This window comes from Myodes glareolus, chromosome 18 (genome assembly GCF_982192425.1).
Source record: "Myodes glareolus chromosome 18, mMyoGla1.1, whole genome shotgun sequence".
Taxonomy (NCBI): domain Eukaryota; kingdom Metazoa; phylum Chordata; class Mammalia; order Rodentia; family Cricetidae; genus Myodes; species Myodes glareolus.
The window spans coordinates 65001321-65024272 of NC_142043.1; the positions used below are offsets into that span (position 1 = coordinate 65001321).

The following is a 22952-nucleotide window of genomic DNA, read 5'->3' on the forward strand; positions in this document are numbered from 1 at the left end:
TGTAAAGTAAACATTGTTGCTTGTATTTGCTCTGATGACAGTATTATTATTATTATTATTATTAACCTTCTTCGGTACTGGGCCTAATGCCTGCCTGGCAAGAGGCACCCTAAGGAGCAAGGATATCTATGCTTTAAGAGCCAAGGACCCATTTCATCAAGGTAGCCAAGCCACAGAGGAGCATAAGGCTGCTGATCACATGGCATCTGCACTCAGGAAGCAGATAAAGCACTCTGGTTCAACTCCATTCTCCTTTTAACATAGCCTAGGGCCTGAAGCCCATGCAGAGTGGCTCTTCCTCAGCTAAATGGTCTGGGAAAACCCTCAAAGACACACCTACCTGTGTGTTTTCATGGCAATTCTAAATGCAGTCAAACTGACAACTGGCTGACCCTCACACAGCTACACGGAAAGTAGGATGCCCTCTTCTGTTCAGAGTGCTTAGAGATTGTTGTTACAGTACACCCTCACTAGCTCATCACTTCTTGCCCTCTCTCTGATGACTACCAATTATTTTGCACATTCTTAACTGATTAGCTCTTCTTTTGTTAGGTGCTCACATCTTTCATTGTTCATGCAGGGTTTTTTTTCTTATAAAGATTTCTAGTTTTCAGCCAGGTGGTGGCGCACGCCTTTAATTCCAGCAGTAGGCCTAGGCAGGCAGATAACTGTAAATTCAAGGCCAGCCTGGTCTACAAGAGCTAGTTCCAGGACAGGCTCCAAAGCTACAGAGAAACCCTTTCTCAAAAAACAAAACCAAACAACAAAAAAAGATTTCTACTTTTCTTTGAGATTTTATTTATTTATTTTTTAAGGTATGAGTGCTCTGTCTGCATGTACACCTGCAGGCCAGAAGAGCCACCAGATCTTGTGGCTACCACGTGGTTGCTGGAAATTGATCTCAGGACCTATGGAAGAGCAGTCAGTGCTCAACTGCAGAGTCATCTCACCAGCTCCCACAAGGTTATTTTTTAAGCAGAAAAATGTATCAACATTTGAATTAATATGTAGAACTTCTTTAAATATTCTAGATATATGCCTTTACTCACTGACTATGAGATATGTCAAGCATAACCAGAATGCTGTGCCTTTTCCTGGTACTGAAGAGCCAAATGAATATTTCATGAGTGAAGTAAGATAACACAAGGAAGATATCTAATGTCCACTATTCACATGTTACTTAAGAACTGATAATAACATAAAGTAAAGGTAAAAGTAAAATCAGAAATTTTTTTTCTGAGATCAAACAGCTGAAAATTTATAAAAAAATCCCCTTGTGAAATGACTGTCATCTGGGCACATGAGATCAACAGTCAGAAAGGTGGCCTCAATTTACAGTGGCTTCTGAATATACCTTAGATGAAGACAGTTCAAAAAACTATTTTTAAGAAAAGCACTGTTCATGTTTGAAACTGTCAAAGGTTAAGTAAAAGGTTCTCTATTTTAAAAAAGTTCTGTTCCCAGCAACCACATGGTGGTTCACAACCATCTGTAATGAGGTCTAGTGCCCTCTTCTGGCCTGCAGGCATACATGCAGACAGAATGTTGTATACTAAATAAATAAATAAATAAGGAAGTAAATCGATCAATCAATCAGGCATGCATGTGTACATAATGAATGAATGAATGAATGAATGAATGAATGAATGAATGAATAGCGTAATGTTGAAAGATGATCTACCACAACACTATAAGGTATGGCTGCACGGCTCTATGATCCCAGCACACTGGACAGGGACAGAAAAATCAGTTCAAAGGCTTCATTGGCTGTATGAAATACTGACCCAAACACAAAAACAAGAGGAAGATGATTGTAGTGACCTAATAGACCTGATTATATTTTAATGTGTTTTCGACTAGCTCTAATTTTTCTCTAGGGAAGAAATTCAGTCCCAACTGGAATATGGATATGGACCCAATACTAAGGGGGCTACAGGTCCTACTGACTCCCTAACCCAGAAAAGACAAACTAAAACCACATTATGAGTCATTAAAGTAATTTCTTCCCAGCAGGAAAAAAAAAAAAAGGCTCGATTCTATTCTATACTTTCTTCAGAGAGGAAGGAAAGCAACTGAAACTTACCCTGTATAAGGCAGAACAAGATTCAACTGCACACTTCAAGACAAGGTAAAAAGCTGCAACCTGGAATTCCCTCACCAGCATCTTAACTTTGACATTATTTTGTTGCCTTTCCACAAAGTAAGGGTCAGTTCCATGAGTACATTATTCCGTAAGTACAAGAAGAACCTTGAGTAGAACGGCCTTTAGTTACAGTGAGATGGTGCCTAAAACCATGAAGAGCTGTGGAGGAAAATAATTATGACATCTTGACTAGAAAATAAACAAGTGTAAAATATAATATGATACAGAAAATTTCATGTAATTATTTGCTAAAACTCTCTTAATATGTTTTCCATACAGACATTTGGTGCCTACAAACACTGCTCAAAATTTATAAAGGAAGCTATAAAGTTACTGTTTAGGTGGACGCCTTGCTGCCATCCTCCATACATACCCAAAGAGATTGGGGTGTTTGGAATCTCCAGTTTGGGGCCCCATTCCATGCTCAGGTCTCACTCCTCACATTCCAAAGCCTACTCTTAGTGCTCCAAGGAGTGGCCCCTCCCCTGAAGCTGACCTCTTCAAACTCCCTGAGAAAGCAGGCCAAAAGTCAGCCCTTCCTTGGGGGCTGCTCAAGAGCACACCTATAAACTACTTAAGACCTAACAGCCACATTTGCTTCATGATTTCTCTCCTGCCCTCCTGAGGGTCACCGAGAAGTTACTTTGCTCTGTTCATTAAACCTGGATTTAACAATTCGTTCTGATTGGCTTATTACATTGGCAGCAGTGGAGATTTCCAATAACCAGGAATTCCAAACTTGTCAGTTATGTTTTCCAATTCACAAGTGCCACTGTCTTGTAAAAGGTTTGTATGCAGAGTATGTGCATAAACTACAAAACATAGAGACGGAAAGGCAGAGCCTTCCTGAGACTGATGGTCTTTTTGGTATTTTGGCAAGGAGCAGACTAACAGCCTTCCTGACTGTAGGGAACTGAAGACAAATTCTAAGCAATCCAGGAGCACTTGTGGACCTAACACAGTGCCCTGAGAGCTGGCCTGGCCACATTTAAGTGACACCTTATTAGAGAAGCCATGTTGTCCAGTCCCGCATAAGGTGTGCATGAACAACACAGGAAAGGAATGCAAGAAGACTCCACAGCAGGAATGCTCTGCTTCTGAGGGGTCAGCTGTGATCAGTCAGAACTGCCTAGGGGTTTCCTAAGAACTTGTGCTGAGTCAGTATTGTGCTCACTGTCATGCCCTGCCCTTCCTAAGACATGCTGATGGGTTTCAAAGCATTTGCTGGGAGCAACAGCCTCTAATTCGTTCCCAGCCACTTAGCACCGAAATAATCACACAGAAACTGTATTATTTAAATCACTGCTTAGCCCATTAGCTCTAGCTTCTTACTGGCTAACTCTTACATCTTAATTTAACCTATTTCTATTAATCTGTGTATTGTGACATGGCAGTAGCTTACAGGGTCAAGTTCTGGCATCTGTGTCCAGCGGGGCTACATGGCTTCTCCCTGACTCTGCCTCTTTTCTCGCAGGATTCAGTTTAGTTTTTCCCACACCTAGACCTGTACCCCTATAGCTCTGCTATAGGCCCAAAGCAGTTCCTTTATTAACCAATAATATTCACAGCATACAGAGGAGAACCCCACATCACTTCCCCTTTTCTGTTTAATTTGCACAAATATTAATTTTTTATATCTACCAAAGCCATGAAATTCTTCAAAATTGTGCTTGCTTCGAAATTCCTTAATGCTCTCTCAAAGCTCTAGAAAGCTACAAAGTTCCACACACCCAGCTTGATATTTTTAGAACTATCATTAATACTGACAGACTAAATTTCAAAAAAGTAGCTAAACAATATATTCTAAATTTAGAATGCTCCATTTAAAAAGAGGTACCATTTAAGAGAAAGCTGTTGTCTAAAATATATTCACACACACAAAAAAAGGTTAGCTTTCTGCTATTCAGCTATGGTATTTTTAAGAGGGACCTTGACGATTCTGCAACTCCTTCCTACACAGGCTGCTGAGCAAGAACTGTGGGAAGACAACTGTCAACTATGAGGCATTCCAAATACTGCTAGATTCAGAATCGGAAGAACCACCTTCAAAAGAAGGAGGGAAAATGACATGGAAGGCAATCGTCATGTTCTGCATGGCTTAACTATTGCTAATCCTAAGGAATCGGAGCAAGGACACAGCATGCATCTACAAACAACAGCTTTCTGCTTGAGGCAAGTGTCCATTAAGCATCATGAGGGTCTTGTCCTTGGAGCCCTGCAGTCTTGAAGAACTCTTATCCTGAACAGGGAAAATATGAAAAACAGGAATTTCCTATTTCCACAATGAATGAATGAACGAACGAATGAACAAACGAACAAACAAACTTGCTACTTAGTGAACACTAACCAATTCAAACACTTGAACCTAGAACTTTGTCTACAGTGTCCAGACAGGAACTAAAGCTAAATTTGCTCTGAAATATCTAGTATTATACTACTTCTACACCTACACACACACACACACACACACACACACACACACACACACACACACACACAGACATAGAGAGAAACACCATTATTTTGTCAAAATGCTATAAGAGGTAACATACAGGACAGGCGTTTAGTCAGATGCTAAAATCACTTTAAGCTCACCTGAGAGAGATGTGCTTCTCTCAAAACAAAGTAGATGGCAAGAACCAACTCCTGAAAGTTAACCTCCAACCTCCACACATAGTACCTGTCCTCTGCCCACCCTCCATCAGTCCCTTGTCCCTTCCTTCCTTCAAGTGGCAACTCCTACTACCAGCTCTAAGAAAACACCACCCTAGTTTACTTGCACAGAGTTGTTTGGAAAGGTCATGTAAGTGAAATCATACACTCTATGATATTTTATGTCTTCTTTCTCCCATTCAGTGTTTCAATATTCTTTCACTTTTTACTCCCATGTATTATTTTATCTATTGTTATTACTCTGGTTTAACCGCTCACCCAATAATGACTAGATGGGCTTATGCCATCTTAGCTATTATGAGTGGCACTGTCAAAAAACACACGCAAGTAATTACCTACCTACTGTTCAATTCTGTTGGGTGCACATACCTGTTAGCACAACCGCAAGGCTGAGCAAAGAAATGTCTTTTTGGGGGGGGGACATTAAATGCAGTGATGGCTTCAATCATGAAAACCTTTTTTTTAAAAAAAGGCTTTTCTTTTTCCCTAATAATGAACTAATTTGCACAGCAATTGCACATGTTGGAGACCAAAGACAGAGTAGTAAATGTGAATGCCAAACATAGCTACCACTTACTTAAAATGGTAAAGATACCTTTGTCTTGATCACGTACTGACATTTTTCTTACAGATGTATGAAACTGATCTTACATTTAGGTATTTTTCCTCTTGCCAAAAAGAATTGTTTTCTATGCCAAAAAGTTGAATTACAGGGCATACATTCTAGACTCTAAAACTTTCAAATTTTCTTTCTAAATAGTTTGAGAAAATTACATATTTTAGCATATACAGAATGTTTTGAAATTTGTACTATGATATGGGTAAATAGAGCTAACTAACACATATCTCTTGGGGCTGGAGACATGGCTCAGGGAATAAGAATACTACCTGTTCTTCCAAAGGTCCTGAGTTCAATTCCCAGCAACCACATGGTGGCTCACAACCACCTGTAGTGAGATCTGGTGCCCTCTTCTTGTTTGCAGGCAGAATACTGTATAAATAGTATATAAATAAATCATTTCTTAAAAAAAATGTTGCTCATATACCTCTGTTTTTAGAACTTTTTAAGCTACTAAATGTCTATGTTGCTAGTAAATGTCTTATGGCCGTCAGCAATGATGTATTATCAGATGACCATGGCCAATGAAAAAAAATATCTAACTAAAAATATACCTCACACACATGAACTCGTCCCTCACCCATGAAGTTTTCTGAACAAAAACAATAAAAAAGAACACACACACACAACACACACACACACACCCATGCAACCTCTGACTGGCTCATCTGTAAAGCCCCCTAGCCTTATAGACGAATATAAGTGTGTGTATATGGCTAGACTATTACATCCCACAAATTCTACACTATGGAGGATGACACATATTTGCTCTCTACAGTATCATAGGAAACACAAGGGCAATAGCAGAAGAGACAGCAGACAGGGGTACAGCTACCAGCACTCTCATCCCCTGTGAACTCGGTCTGTACTTGATACTCTCTCAAATTGCACTGTGGCAAAGAGGGCAAAAGTAACATTCACCCAAAAGTCAGTAATTACAAATTAGTGAAAAGTATTTTCTTTTTGTCTGCTCTTAGGAAGAAATCTGACTAACTGGCAAAGGGGAAGAAAATGTACACTAATCAGTTTTTAAACTCAAACCAAATCTTAATTGTATGAAGATGTAGGAGCTATGTGAACTAACAAAGTCCCTTTAAGTCCTCTGAGCCTACTTCCTCATTTATAAAGAAGAGAGGCAGGCTGAGGAAACAGCATAGTTGGTAAAGTACTTACCCAGCAAACATGAAGACCTGAGTTCAATCCACAAAAAAACCACATAAACAATGCTACATGTGGTAATGTTTGTTATCTCCATAGTTTTAAGGTTAGTACTGGAGAGGCAAAGAGAGAAGGACCTTTGGGGTTTGCCAGCAACCTACTCTAGCCTACTTAGCAAGCTTGAGACCAAAAGAAGGTGGGTTGCATTCTTCAAGATGACAGCTGAGGTTGTTCCCTAGCTTAAACACCTACCCACAACCCCCCCACAAGAATACATGAATAAACAGACAACAACAATAAATGGATGAGATGAATTCCTTTTTAAATTTAGTGTGCCTGGAACACAATAAAGCACTCAATAAATGGTAGCTGCTGCTCCTAAAACACCTGCAAAGCAATGAGCTGGCTTGTGTGTGCTGTGGACTTGGGCAGAAGTAACCACCTTAATAAACAGCAGCTCCAGGAAGGAGCAGCACGGCACAGCACTGACAATAAACTCATAATCAGAAGGCCTTTCCTTCCGTTTTCTTTACCGTCTTCTTGCTTGCTTTGGACAAAGGAAAAGTAGAGCAAAAGCTAAGATCAGAAAGCAGGTGTCATTCATTACAGGGCTTCTCAAACTCTGATGTGTGATAATTTCAAGATTTTGTTAAGATGCCTGCTCACCTTATGATTTACTTGGTAGGTCAGTGGCAGGGTCTGAGAATGTACTTCTAAGAAGATCTTGGGGGAAAGGGTGTTGATGACATAGAAAGTCCTTTGAACAAGAGTTTACAGGATGTCACACTTTTAAAAAATGTAACAAAAAAAGCAATTTTAGTCTATTTATTTATTTGGTTGGTTGGTTGTGTATCTCCAGCTGTCCTGGAACTCTGTAGACCAGGCTAGTCTCAAACTCAGACATCTATCTGTGCCTCTGACTCCTGAGTGCTGAGATTAAAGGTGTGTGCCACTACTGCCCGGCTCAAAATTACTATTTTATTTATTTATTTTTGGTTTTTCGAGACAGATTTTTCTGCAGCTTTGGGGCCTGTCCTGGAACTAGCTCTTATAGATTAGGCTGGGCTTGAACTCATAGAGATTCGCCTGCTTCTGCCTCCGTGAGTGCTGGGATTAAAGGTGTGCGCCACCACTGCCTGGAGTAATCTTAGTCTTGATAAGGATAATTGACTTCCAAACTCCAAGACTAGAAAGGTGGGGAAACCATCCTTAGTCCACTATGCTATACAGACTCATACTGAGTGCTGGAGGCGCAGTCAATGCTCATCTAAGCTCCTCCTTCTCTTCCAGGGCATCACTGCATTCAACAGTGTAGATGCTACTCTCCCGCTCCAACAGATGGGCTCAAAAACAGGCTCTTGTAACTGAATGAGAAAAGCGAAAACTGCCCTTGGCAGCTCTTCGGAGTGAAATCTAGGTGACAATGGCATCCCCATCACCATTCAACCTGAGCTTCAATGTAGTGTGTGTGATGAGTGAGGAAGTGAGGCTTTACCTCTGCTGCTGGTCATGTTTCACCCATGCATCCTCAGATGTCTGCTCCTAAAGGCACATCATAGAACCACAACTTACCTGAGGAACAGAAAAGGGAAAAGGTACACTACAGACAGGAAAGTAGAAGTCAGACTCTTCAATATCATTTAAGGAGGTGGTTTCCTGCCAGGGTCTACCTTACCCTTGAGGGTATAATTGAAATTTAAAGCTGCCGTGGGTTTATCAAGGGACAGGCTCTGTGGAATCACTATCATTCCCCCTTCTCTGACACCTCTCTCACATCAACCTTTTCAAACAGGGCACTGAAGCAGCAGACTTAATGCTCACTGGCTTTCACAGACAAACCATTAATCTTCTCCACACTACTTATCACCACAGCTAGGATAATATTTGCTCTAATCTAACAGATTTTCATTTCAAAACCAATTGTAAAGCTCAGCAGGGTGCTACACACAACTTTAATGAGAGCTTCTAACCGAAGACTCCTCCAATATGTGCTGCTCAGAACTGCTGAATATCACTGGTCGGAAGTTGTGGAAAGGTTAACCAAGAACCAGAATTTAAACAATTCAATTCCTTCCCTATCTTTTCTAGTTATACAGGTAAAAACTCTAATAAATCTGATCCATCTGATGACAGGATTTACATTTCCCTTCTGTGCTACCTACGACAACTTGACCAGTTCCTTTACAGGTCATCCTACATCGTACACCATGGTTCGCTATAATTATTGCAGAGCAAGAGGGCAGGTCTGCAAATCTGTGACAGCTGTTTAATGGGAGAGGTGGAAAGGAGTGGACACATCCTGGCAGTGTGCTTAATGGCTACACAAACACCAGCCATCAGCCTCAAGGGATTCTGGCAGAAAATTAACTTAGAGATACAAAACTCATTTGGCAAGAAGACCTGCAGCAATCTACACGATATGCGGTTGTAAATGGTCGAAGGGGCAATGTGAGAAGAGGCGCCTGCTAAATTTCCTTTAAAAAAGAACCCCACCCACCATTTTTTTCACATGCCGCTGAGTGATTCTCTTACCTTAATAACAGAGTTCTTCACTCTGAAAAACAGGTCTACTACTCAATTGTAAACAACACCATTGATGACACCGTAGAGATTTCTTTGTTATTATAACAGTGTCATGTAAGCACTGAACTTTATGAGATAATTTGGAACACACTTTTATCATCAACTTATTCTACTGTCTAAATTGTTTTTCCAATTTCTGCTGAGGTTACAGGAACGAAAGAGAAGTGATAGGCACTGGATCACAAATTACACCCTGACTCTAAAAATACAGTCAATATATATATTATCTTGCTATTTCCATAGCCACAGAGGTAGGTACAATAAGGAAAATAAGAAGCCTACGTATATTCACATTTCCACTGCATGTAACAGTTGACTAGCAAAGCCTGACTATTTCTCTGTCTTTAAAGTCTGTGCCATGTGGGCCACTCCACAATTAAGGACAGGTTTGGGGTCTTTGTATTTCCCTCCACAAGGTACAGAAAAACAGAAATATGAAAACCAAGAGAGAGAAGGGAGGGAGAAGCAGGGAGGGAGGGAGAAGCAGGGAGGGAGGGAGAAGCAGGGAGGGAGGGGACATTATTTGACATATGTCATTTTGAAACCACATTTACCCTGCTAAGACTAATGCTGTACTAACGAAGTGACTTCTTGGGCAGTAACAGTGCAGTTCCTGATGTCTGCACAGCAAAAAAATACATGGTAAGAGGAAAGCAGAATTAAGTAGTTAGAAAGAGAAAACAAAATTCAAAAATAAAGATCCAAAAGAGTTGATATGGAAATCATCTTTTATAATTTGAAAAAATAGTTTGTGTGTGTGTGTGTGTGTGTGAGTGAATCAAAGAGGCCCATATCTTTGTCTGAAAAGTAAAACATAAAGGAGGTTATTAAACCCCCCCCCCGGGGTGGAAGAAATGTACATCTAAAAAATAACTGGTTTTATTTGTTTAAATTAGAAGGGATATCTCTCTCCAGAAGGACACAAACATCAGGTATCTCCTTCAGCTAATCTTTCAAACATCAAATACAGAAATTCTAAAGCTATATTTTCAGAACAGTTTACAGCTTAATGCTCACAAAACGAAAAGACAGTCTCCACAAAAGTGCCATTAAATACATGTGAACAGTAGTTTAGTGAAACTAAGCAAATCAAGCTTTCCGACTTCATTTTAAAAACACTGAGCTAGCTCAGGAACTCATGGCTCACTGGACACACTAATAACTAGCTTCAAATACCAGCTGAAATCACTGTGGAACGGAAAGGCGGTGTTTCTAACTGAATGCCAAACACCCATGTGAAGACCTGCTTGATCTGGTTCTTTCTACTGTGTATGAAAAATACCCCTACACACACCTACCACTCACCCCCCCACACAAGTCATGAGTCTCCTTAGGGATAGGGGTTTGGATCAGTTCAGTGAAAGGAAGGATGAAGACACTGCTGCATTCCTACCACCCAGCGGGACTCAGAATCTTCACCACCCTTGGCTGTCAAACATCACAGTTTTAAATTCCTACAATTCCATCTCTGGGGAGAACTTTTAAAATGAAATGTCAAGGGCTAGAAGTGATGGCTCAACAGTTAAGAGCATGTACTGCTCTTATAGACCTGAGTTCAGTTCCCAGCAGCCACATCAGGAGGTTTACAATCAACCTCCTGCTGTAACTTCAGTTCTAGTGGATCTGAAGCCCTCTGCTGGCCTCTGTGACCCTGAACTCACATGGTCCAGACACACACAGATACATACATAGAAATCTTTCTTTTAAAAAAATGAAACCAGATGGAGTGCACTTCCTAACATCCAGCCAAACTGGCTGGATCTCATCAGAAGGCAAGCAATGTCATGTTAGAAAGAAGAGGAACAAGGCAACAAGGAGAAAACAGCAATAGTAACAGCCCTACCTGCCTCACTCCTGCCTGAATCTCATGCAAACAAGGTTGCAGAAGACACTGTGATCCTGTACTGAAAATCATGTTTTCTCCATCCATGAAACACCATTTCATTTCTTGTACCTACACCAGTTTTATTTCTTAATTCATAATCTTCACTGGATGCCTCACTTAGGGTTTCTATTGCTATAATAAAATCTGACCAAAATAAACTTGAAGAAAGGGTCTGTTTCAGCTTATAACTTGTAGTTCATTACCAAGGACAGAAAAGCAAGGAAGGAACCTGGAGGCAGAATCTGATGCAGAGGCCATGGAGAAACACTGGCTACTGATTGCTGCTCATGGTTTGCTCAGTCTGCTTTCTTACAGCACCCAGAACCACGAACTCAGCAGCAGCATTGCTCATACAGAACTGGGCCCTCCCACATCAATCATCAATCAAGAAAAATGTACCACAGGCTTACCCTCCTACTAATCTGGGAACATTTCTTCAATTGATGTTTGTGTCAAGGTAACATAAATTAGACTGTGTACCAGACCAGCCCACTAAAATTAGTTGATGAAGACTGGAACTAATTTATTTTTAAAGTAGTGTTTCTTGGGGGGAGGGCAGTGTTTAAGGAAAGCATAGTAACTAAGTTAACTTTAATGTTATCTTGTAAGATTTTAATTGTAATTGAATCAAAGGTAGATCTGAGTAGAGAACACAAATATGTTCTCTGAGTGGGAATAGGTTCTGTATTTTAGAAATATTTACTAATGTAATCAGACTAAAAACATTGTGTGTGTGTGTGTGTGTGTGTGTGTGTGTGTACACCGTCCCCCTTCATTAGTACAGCAATTAGCACCTAGAAATTAAAATCACTTAAGGCCATCAACTATAGCCTGAGTAAAACTCTAGCACACTGAGTGGCTCACCACTTTTAGCATAGCTCCCTCCATTTTCAAATCTCCTGACACATCCTAGGCTAGTATAATTACTATTTCAAGGGTGAGCCCAACATGGCTCAAAGTCAATAGGTGTATTGTGCACGGCTAGGATTTAAATCTAAAACCTAAGTTTTGAACCACTGCCTTTGACTTCAGTTACCATTCTCTGTTCTATATACTACTGACGACTGAATCTTTGGCCCCTGACAACATGAAGAGCCACAGTTACTCAATCATAGTACGGGGAACATCATGACATCTGCACCTCCCATCCAGCTTTGTTCAGTCTTAGGGCCTCACTCTATTTTCGTGTCTCAAAAGGGAAGGACAGCAAGCAGGTCAATTAAGACTACGTATACATCCTTCAGTCCTATTGCCTTCTCCTTCCCAGAGAAAACTGCTGGCCTGAAAATCTATGTCAGGACCTGCATTCCAAAGTCTGGCCGAACCTATTTCTAATAGCAACAATACACAGATAGGCAGCCACAAAGCACGATCTTGCATGTTCCTAAACTATGGTGCAGTACAGATGCATCATTCAGAAACTTTTCAGTTAAGTTTCTAAGATACAGTACATGTGGGCAAGCTACATGGTATTCAGTCTACAAATAATAAATTCACCTGCTCCTAGTCAGTTTGTTTCCAACTTTTCCATTAATACAATCCCACTACCATGAATATTCTTATACTGGCCTTGTGTACATAAGCATTTCTGAGATATGCACTTAGAAACACTAAGCCAAACCAAATGAATGCTCCCTTTACCAAACACTGTCACACAGCTCATGAAACGGCTCATTAATTCCCACCCCCAACAGCAGCAGAGCCCACTCAGTTCTCACAAATAGCTGGTATTGCCAGACATTTTAACTTCTCAATATAATAGTGTGAAATTATCTAAGTTTTGTTTTAATTTGCATTTCCCCAGTTGATAATGAGATTGGGCATGCATCATAATTAATAATCGTATCTTTTACATAGGAAACTACAAAGTACAGCTAACTAAGGATCAAGAGTACAGGATTAATATGGAATTTTTCCACCCTCCTATAAACATCAAATAAAGTTAAGTTCATATCATCAGTCCTGGTCTAGTCATTGTATTGATAAAAAGGAGGTTAAATGATTTATGGTATTTTCCAACTAAACAATGTAATTTTAAAAAACATCCAAGGTATTCTATGGAGAAAAACCATACATGTATGAAAATTAAGGAAACAAAGAAATACCACTATCCCTACACTCCACAAAGAAAACAAGAAACACCTCCTGAAGCAGACAGAGCCCCTAACACGGTTTAAAGCAAATGATTCAGGTAATTTCTATTCTGAAGCACCTGGGTAAAAAAACAAACAACAAAGGCAAGAAGAAGGCAACACTGCTGCAAAAAGCATTAAGTACTGTTTAAAATGTTTGATAGAAATGCAGGCTACATTTATGCTGAAGGCTTACAGGAGTGATGAGCAGTCCAAAGAAAGGTGACATTTGAGATATTCATTAAAGGAGATGGACTTCAGTCAGCAAGACTGAGACAGACTCAATATGTGGAAAATATTGTTAGCAGAAGTGTGAGAGAGTAACTACTCCTCCCTGAAAACACCAGTGACGGTGAATGAAACATCAAACACAGACTCTTCATGTAATCCAAAGCTGTACTTTAAGGATTATGTGTAATGTGTTTAACAGTGCCCAGCACATATTGGTGAGCACTATATGCAGCTTGCTTGCTCTCAATCATACTTTTTATTTGTCTCAAAAATAATCAAAGTTTAACTGAATAAAATTTAAAAATATGTGAAAGTAGAAATGAAAGAAACATCCATAATCACACTACAGAGATAACTGAGGCTGACATTCTAATGGCTCTTGCCAGTGTTATTCCTCTATACTTAACACTCTAAGGTTTGGATTCTCTAGTAAAAAAGAGATTTTCATATCCTGCCCAACTAATAGCTGGAGTAGAATACAGCACAGTGGCCACTACAGGGTGTTCACATCTCTTACATCCATCACCCTCCTTACTTTACCTCAGGGTCCTTAATTGACATTCAAGTTAAGATTTTTGTGTCCTAACACCTCATTACATAAAAACAAAATTCACTATTAAAATGAAATAGGAGATTCCTTTGAGGCAATAAAGTGTATTTATAAATCAAATTTGGCTGCTTCAATATTTTACCAAATTTCTCCATCCAAAGTCTTGAAAAGAAGATGCGATTTCTCCAATAGGGACACAAAAGCTTGCACTGCAACAGCTCTCCACAAGCTCCACTGTCCAACTCCTCCTCTGCCCAAACACACAGTAGATACACGGTAAGAACTAATTATCTTCTTCCTGAATGCTTAAAAAGTGTGCCCCAAAGTGCTGTACATACCCCAGCTATTAAATGTAAAACTTTATCGTCGCTTCCAAATTTAAAATTTCACATTATATGTTCACCAAAAATAAAAATGATTTATGAAATATAAGTATGCATTTTTTTGTTTTTTTTCTCCGTAACTATGTATTTTTAACTGAGAAAAACAGGTCAAGATTTAGTTCTGAAAAGAGTGGCTTTAAGATTATTCCACAGAATCCAGAACATTATTTACAATATCTACTCACATTTTAATAAAAGATTTCTGGACATGAGTAAAACTATCAATATAAAAGTAATTGTGTTACTGACAGTGAAAAGGGAAATGTTATAAAAATTTATAAGAAATTAGAGAAAAGCAAAAAATTTCTGACTGATAGAAATTTTCTGCTTTTTACATTTTTTTCTTGCTTTTTTTTTTTTTAAGACAGTGTCTCTCGCTATGTAGACCAAGCTGACCATTGGTGAAGCTGACCAATTCACAGAGATCCACCTGCCTCTATCTCCAAGGAGCTAAGACTGACGGCATGCACCACTACACTTCACTATACCACTGGCTCCTATTAGTACCTTAACAAAAATGTCCTAAGTATAAATTCACATCTGTTAATAAAACAAACTCCTTACAAATATAAATTATAGGGGCTAGAGATGACTTAGCAATTAAAAGTACTTTATGCTCTTTCAGAAAACCCATGATGAATTTCTGCTTGTTCAAAAAGGAGAAGATAAACACATGCAAAGCACTTTTAAAGGTTTCAGGGGGGAAAAAGCCAATTTATTATTCACATACAGGAGAAGCATCCAGTCACTGTTGCTTCCCACATCCCCAAGGGAATAACAAGTCTTATTTTCTGTGTCCTCATGGGCATCAGTAATATATGGCCTAGCAATCAAACCTCAGAAACAAGCTCAAGTGCCCCACACTGAGTCCTGATCACGAACCAGGGCTCAGTCACCCTCCTCCCCTGGCTCTGCCCTAGTTCCTCATCAGCACAGCATGGGAAACACCAAAGTTCCACTTCTCTACACTCTTAACATGACACTACTATTTCTACCAGTAGAGTCATTCCTTTCAGTCACTGATTATCTTCAAAGGGTCCTAACTTACTGAACAAGGATGTGGCAGGGGTACACACTGACTGATTCACACAATACAGTATATATACTCTCTGGTTACCCAAGGTGGAAGGTGTAAATGTTCTAAGCTGATATGATGATGGTGGGGGTGACAGGAATCACCAAAAACTCTAAGTTAATTAATTTTAGGGAATGCCAATTATCTCTCAACAAAGTTCTTTGTAAAACATCAACCTAACTTATCATGGTAGTTTAGAACTGAACACTGGAACCAGAAATTGTTGATGTAGCATGAAGGCACAGGTAAGGAAATATGATTAGTGCAGGGAAATTCAGTGTCAAAATGAACAGCAGAGTAGCAATACAGAGGTCAGAGGAAAAGGGGAGGAGAAGAGGAAGAGCATCCTGGGGCTGGTGGTCACAAATATCAAATTTCCTTAATAGAAATTATTACTAACATTATCGTTGGTTTTCCTTATCCACTGACTGATTTTCTTTTCTTTTCTTTTTTTTTTTTTGTTTTTGTTTTTGTTTTTGTTTTGTTTTTCAAGACAGGGTTTCTCTGTGGCTTTGGAGCCAGTTCTGGAACTAGCTCTTGTAGACCAGCTTGACCTCAAACTCAGAGATTTGCCTACCTCTGCCTCCCGAGTGCTGGGATTAAAGGCGTGTGCCACCACTGCCCAGCCTACTGACTGAATTTCTTCAGTTTTACTTCTTCAATCATCTACTGAAGTATTAGTCAAAAATCTTCCTGATCTATGAAATCACCATTCAACATGACATTCCACACAATATTAAGATACCTCAGATGACAATGTTGGCCACTTTCCTTTTTTTAATAGGAGAAAAATATTAGTGCACAGAATTGACATGTCCAAGGTTATCAGGTAAAAAACAAATAAAAATCAGAACAGGTTTCTGACCTAATGCTAACTTTACAAACTTCCATAGATAGCTAATCTTAATTCCAGCATGCAATTACGTTTTAAAGTCAGAGTCAAGTTCAAAGCCATGTGATTCTTACATATAATATACAAACACAATGCACACGGGTAATTTATTTTTTTAAAATCTACCCCTCAAAGACATATAAAACAGTCAAATCTTACTTTAGTCATACCCAACACACTGGTCACTCCCAATCCAGGAACAAAGGAACTTTGTTGTTAGGCTGCAGTTTATCTGAGGACAGCAGTAAGGTCTAGGTCCAATTCTAGGTTCTGGAGATAAACTTCGATATGTAAAGAGGGCAAGTGGGAACTTCGATTTTTTTTTAAGTCATAAAGTTATGCTTTAGTTTATTGTTGCATCAACACAAAATCTGTTAAAGGGAGAAAACGTCCTCAAGGTTGTGGGGGTTTATTGAATCTCGACATCTCCCAGTGGGAACAAACAAACAACCACTCCACCAACACATAAAACACACCTTAGAATTTGTAAGGAAAAATGACCAATATCTAAAACAGACAAACTGTAGGCACACTGTCTCCCACTTTCTACCCCACCCGGACTGGCTAGAGGCTGGGCTTGGGGAACTCAGCCCACCATCTGAGAGGCTGATTCTCCCTAAGTGAGAATAACAGCTGGAGGGTGCTAGGGCGCTGCAGCAGAGTGCATTCCAGGGGTGTCACGTGCACCACAAGGGAAATTTACTTTTATTCTTAACTCTAATAAAACCAATATGCAGATTTCTCCCAGTCATGCAATTTCTAAAACAAACCTCCTGCTTTTCAGACTGAGGAATTATTTGGCATGTCCAAAGGAAAAAAGTCCTGCCCAAATCTGTGTATTGAAGGCAAGAGGCCCATAATGGGGAACTTCAATCTTAATGTGACCTTGCAGTTAGGCATTCAGCAGCTATCTTTTACATTCTGGATACAGTGTTTAGATAAACTAACTGCAGCCCACCACAGGTGTAAAGCACCAAGCCTGCAGACCACAGCTGGAAGCACACCCTGAATCTGGAGTGCTGTCTTGTAGTACAAGCAGAGTCCGAAATAAGTCCAGCACAAGGCATGGTGACACTCACGGGAAGACTCATCCTTGTCCTCGTCATCTGTCAGAAACAGAAATTGAAATTCTCACTCCCCACCACTGCCCCTTACAATAGTCTTATTTCACCAGGAACACCAAGAAGTAAGGCATAAACTTCACGTTTCAGAGAAGGGAACACTATCATGATAATATACTGTAAAAATGTATCCAGACCCAAGCAAAAAAATCTTACACCGAACACTGACTTCAGGAGACCTAATATGGCCCTGGGATTCTCTGGGAAAGCCCCCACAAAGGAAACTAAGCACATTTATTTCCAAAACTAAATCTGGAGGGTGGCAATACGTGCCGGGCTATGGCAGGATCCGGTAAGAGTTCAGAAATGCATTTTTGGCAAGCTCTTACATTCTAACAGATGCATGAGAGAAATTTAGAAGATCACTTTGTCTCCTGATATAAGTATTTTCAGATATTTACACTGTGGTTGGAGGGTGGGAGGTAAGTAGTGGTTCTTTTATAACCCAACATCCAGCAGCGTTTGGACATTATTTGCTGCTGAGAGAGGAAAAAAGAAATCAGATGTCAGTGGGAAGTGAGGCCGAAAGCATTTATCCCCTTGTTAAAATTTCACCTAAACTTAGCATTTTTCTCAAACCCTTCTGTACAACAGTGCCTGGCAACAGAGACTACACACTCAGAGTGAAAGAGGTTAGAATTCTGTTTCTTTAAATTTTAACTAGCTATTCATTAGAATTAAAATTTACAGGTTTCAAAATTCTAATGTCACAAAAAGGAATCCAGCAAATATTTCCTCCCTCAGGACCCACAGTAAGGTGGGCCCTCATACACTTACTACTGAAGACAGCACAAGTGTCCAAGGAAACCAATTCTAGTGTAAACAGCAAAGTGTGAACTTTTGGTCTGTGAACACTATGCCTGTAGGCTAGTATCACCAGGCTTCTTAATTAATTATCAAGAGACTAAAACCTCTGAGCCCTGAACACAAACTTATAAGAATAATTATATATTTAAATTCCTATCAGTAGAAATTCCATTGAGGTTTTTACAAATCATGTATTACATACACCTAACAACTCCAAATCTGTACTATCCACTTGGTCACAGAGTCTAAGAACTTTTTTTTCTTTTTTTTTATTTATTATTTTATTAAAAATTTCCACCTCCTCCCATTTCCCTCCCCTCCCCTTCCCCAACTCCTCCTCCCCCTCCTTTTCCAGGCCAAAGAGCAGTCTAGGTTTCCTACACTATGGGAAATCCAAGGTCCTCCCCATTCCCCCCAGGTCCAGGAGGGTGAGCAGCCAAACAGACAAGGCTCCCACAAAGCCCATCCATGCAGTAGAATCAAAGCCCAGCACCATTGTCCTTGGCTTCTCAGTCAGCCTCCACCGTCAGCCACATTCAGAGAGTCGGGTTTGATCACATGCTCCATGAGTCCCATTCCAACTGGCCTTGGTGATCTCCCATTAGATCTGTTCCACCATCTCAGTGGGTGAACACACCCCTTGTAGTCATGACTTCCTTGCTCATGTTCTCCCTCCTTCTGCTCCTCATTAGGACCTTGGGAGCTCAGTCTAGTGCTCCAATGAGGGTCTCTGTGTCTATCTCCATCCGACACCAGATGAAGGTTCTATGGTAATATGCAAGATATTCATCAGTGTGGCTATAGGAGAAGGTCAGTTCTGGCACCCTTTCCTCTGCTGCTCAAGGAACAAGCTGGGGACATCTCTTTGGACACCTGGGAACCCCTCTAGAGTCAAGTCTCTTGCCAACTCTAAAATGGCTCCCTTAATTAAGATATATATTTCCCAGCTCCCACATCCAGCCCTCCTTCATCCCATTCCCTCAAGCTCTCCCCATCCTCCCCTTCTCCCTTCTCTCTCCCCATCCCCCCGTGCTCCCAACCCCTGCCTGGCAATTTTGTCAACATCCAATATCCAGGAGGATCACTATATGTTTTTCTTTAGGTTCACCTTCTTATTTAGCTTCTCTAGGATCACGAATTATAGGCTCAATGTCCTTTATTTATGGGTAGAATCTACTATGAGTGAGTACATACCATATTCCTCTCTTTGGGTCTGGCTTACCTCACTCAGTAAAGCGTTTTCTATTTCCATTCATTTGCATGCAAAACTCAAAATGTCATTGTTTTTTACCGCTGAGTAGAACTCTAAAGTGTATATGTGCCACACCTTCTTTATCCATTCTTCTATTGAGGGGCACCTAAGTTGTTTCCAGGTTCTGGCTAATACAAATAGTGCTGCTATAAACATAATTGAACAAATGCTTTTGTAGTATGATTGGGAATTGCTGGGTCCTTGTAGGTACACAGGTTCCCCATTTTTCCGAGGCGCTATGCAGGGCTGTTCTGCTTCCTGGTTCCACTGCATCAGCTTGAGGGTGTAGCATAGAACTGCCCTCTCTTATGTTAATTTCACCTACGGCCCAAGGGTGTAGCTTAGAGAGAACTCTCCCTCTACTGTCATGGTAATTCCACCTGCAAGCAAGGTTCTCGCCCACAGGCAAGGTTCCCGGGTCAGCTTTTCTCTGAGCCTGAGCACGCCCACCTGGCTTCCTCTTTTTTCTGTTCAGCTGCTCTCCGACCTTGGGTGTGGCCCCCTGACTTTTCTCTTTCCTTGTTCCTGATGGGGGACTGGTGTCTTTCTGCCCCACAGTATATATACCCGACTTATGCTTAATAAAGCTGCCATTTGCCACTTGCTCCTTGGCAGATGAAACCGGTCTCTTTGTGTGTGTCATGTGTTCAAACCCTTAGGACAGTCGTCCGTTCTCGTGGGCTCGAGTCAGGAAAAGCACGCGCCTGTTTCGAAGTTCGGGTGTCCACAGAAAAGTGCGGAAGCTTACAGGTCCTGACGTAGGTTGACTCCCAGTTTCCTGAGAAGCCACCACACTGATTTCCAAAGTGGTTGCACAAGTTTGCATTTCCACCAACAATGGATGAGTGTTCCCATTACTCCACATACTCTCCAGCATAGGCTATCGTTGGTGTTTTTGATTTTAGTCATTCTGACAGGTGTAAGATGGTATCTCAGAGTTGTTTTGATTTGCATTTTCCTGATCGCTAAGGAGGTGGAGCATGACCTTAAGTGTCTTTTAGCCATTCAAACTTCTTCTGCTGAGAATTCTCTGTTCAGTTCAGTGCCCCATTTTTTAATTGGGTTAATTAGCATTTTAAAGTCTAGTTTCTTGAATTCTTTATATATTTTGGAGATCAGACCTTTGTCTGATGTGGGGTTGGTGATGATCTTCTCCCAGTCAGTAGGTTGCCTTTTTGTCTTAATGACAGTGTCCTTTGCTTTATAGAAGCTTCTCAGTTTCAGGAGGTCCCATTTATTAATTGTTGCTCTTATTTTGAAGTCCAAAGGAAGCCCAGGACTTTGCCGGCACCTCAGATGCTTATTTAAGCTTCCAAGATAAACAGTGTGGGCTGGGGAGAGAGAAAACTGAGGGACAGTAAAGTGAAAGAAGAGCATATCTCTACTTAGAGCGCAGATCTGCTCAGCATTCTCTCTGGCAACTAACAATGATTTTAACAAAAGATGAGACAGCTTTCCTGCTTTAAGAAATGTTCCTGTATGTAAAAATTTACCTGGGTTTTCTTAAATATAAAACCTAGAACAAAAAATACACTTTTTCTAAACCGTATAGTTTTACCAGTTTGTCTAACTGGTAAAGATCGATCACATTCTCAATAATGTAGGTCTCAAGGTCTCTCTCATACTGCATCTTTAGGTTAGTCTTAATTGCCATTTTAAATACTCTGCTTTCTCCAATAATTCTAGTTTAGGAGCACTTTCTAATTACATATAATTGGAGTCCCTCTTTCCAAAAGGTTCCTAACCCTCTATCTCAAAACTGAAAGACACAAAAATTACATGCAGTGTGGCAGGAAAGCAAACTTTGATTTAGCCAGGCAGGGGTAACACTTAAGACTCTCTATTTCCAACAGACCACTTGACTCTTCTGCAGATACCACCTGCACAGAACATTCAGTAGCAAGGTCCTAGATATTATTCTAGAATTCAAGCTATCCATTTTACAATATCAAGAGAACGACACTTTTAACAAGTCAATGGATGGACACCACCCATCTCTTTGAGAAAAATGTCTTCACTGAAATGGCAGAAATTGCTTTCTTGGTCATTTGTTCCAAGTTTTCTACCTTTCACTCTATCTGTTGAGACTAGTATTAATTTTATCAATAATCTTACAATTAGCCAGAATTAACTTAAAGCTAACAATGCTGACACTTTAAATTTTTTTATTTTATACTAGTACATTATTGATGAATTTAATTATGATTATTTCATTGTCAATTTCTAAATCCTGAGCAAAGGACTAGATAACTTATGTACCTAAGTAAAGTTAAAAGGAAAGAATAAGAACACCATCATCTTTTCACAGTGAGTGCAGTCTACATTTTTACACATGCTATGTTTGTTATATACTGTAAGTCTATACTGGAGAATTTCCTTTTGAATGACCAATTAAACAAACTCCAAGTCAAAAAGTCTTCGCTGGCCTCTCTACCACCTCTCAAAGTTTTTGTTTTTTTTTTTTTAACTACTTAATGCTATACAAAGGCTGGGATGCCCCAAATTGAAATTATTTCACCCATCTGCCTTCTCCGAGAAATATACACTAACTAGGACTGGTAGGAACATCTATATAATCGATGAAGACCACGCTGGCCTTTTAAATCCTCCTAATCCCCAGGTGTGGCTTAATTTACTGAGAGTTGGCTCCAGGGTGCACAACAACGAGACACACATGCTATAACTCATTATGGTCTTACACTCTAACCTTGGATGTCATGGAATCCAGTTTCTTCCTCCCTCCTCTCTGAGCAACCCTTCAGAGCCCAAACCATCGGTCATAACCTCAAGAGTTTAGCAGCCCACATGATTCACAACACTGAGAAACTGCTTTACCTGGGTGCATTAATGACCCTGAATAAGGACAAAAGCAATGAGAAGAGCAGAGTTCCAAAAGAAAGTCAATTTTATATTTATTCAGAAAGGACAGCTTTTTAATCAGGCAAATTTCACAAGTTTTATGAGTGCCTGTGTGTATGTATATTTTTATATAAAATGAAAGTTATTTAGTGTAAAATAAAATTGGTGTGAAACTTCTCACCAGCCCACATTCTATTGCAGCAGAAAAACAGACAGAACAGCTGGCCAGCTTAACTCACATCCTCTGCTATTAAACACTATCTCAAGTCCACTGAACTCATGTCTTATTGGAGCTTGTGTATGCTGTGTATGGGCTGTATGCACACAGAAGATGGTCATGTTTCTCTGGGGCATGACGACCCATGATGAAGCTCTCCCTTCAGGACATCAAAGTGAAAGTATGATCACTATGAATCCTCACTGTCCATCTCAGGATACACCATGCGGGGCAGGGGCTTCCGCTGCTGGTCAGCCTTCACTGAACTCATGCAGCACACCCCGAGGAGACTACTCTGACTCAGCAACCTGACTTCATAACAGCATTTCTGAAGGCCTTCTAAGAACAAAAATTATAGACTTACTAAAACTG

General features: G+C 40.2%; 1 protein-coding gene across 4 annotated transcripts in view; it reads right to left on the reverse strand.

Annotated features, from left to right (window-relative positions):
• Window positions 1–22952, reverse strand: part of Zfand3 (zinc finger AN1-type containing 3) — a 243572-nt gene that overhangs the window by 88165 nt on the left and 132455 nt on the right. The window contains exon 1 of one of the 4 annotated variants that reach the window (XM_048451276.3): window positions 8089–8165. The exons of the other annotated variants lie outside the window; for them this stretch is intronic. Coding sequence (XP_048307233.1) covers window positions 8089–8104 — 16 coding nt within the window. The 5' untranslated portion in view covers window positions 8105–8165. Of the gene's footprint in view, window positions 1–8088; window positions 8166–22952 lie in introns of those variants that run through there. 4 annotated transcript variants of the gene reach the window in all.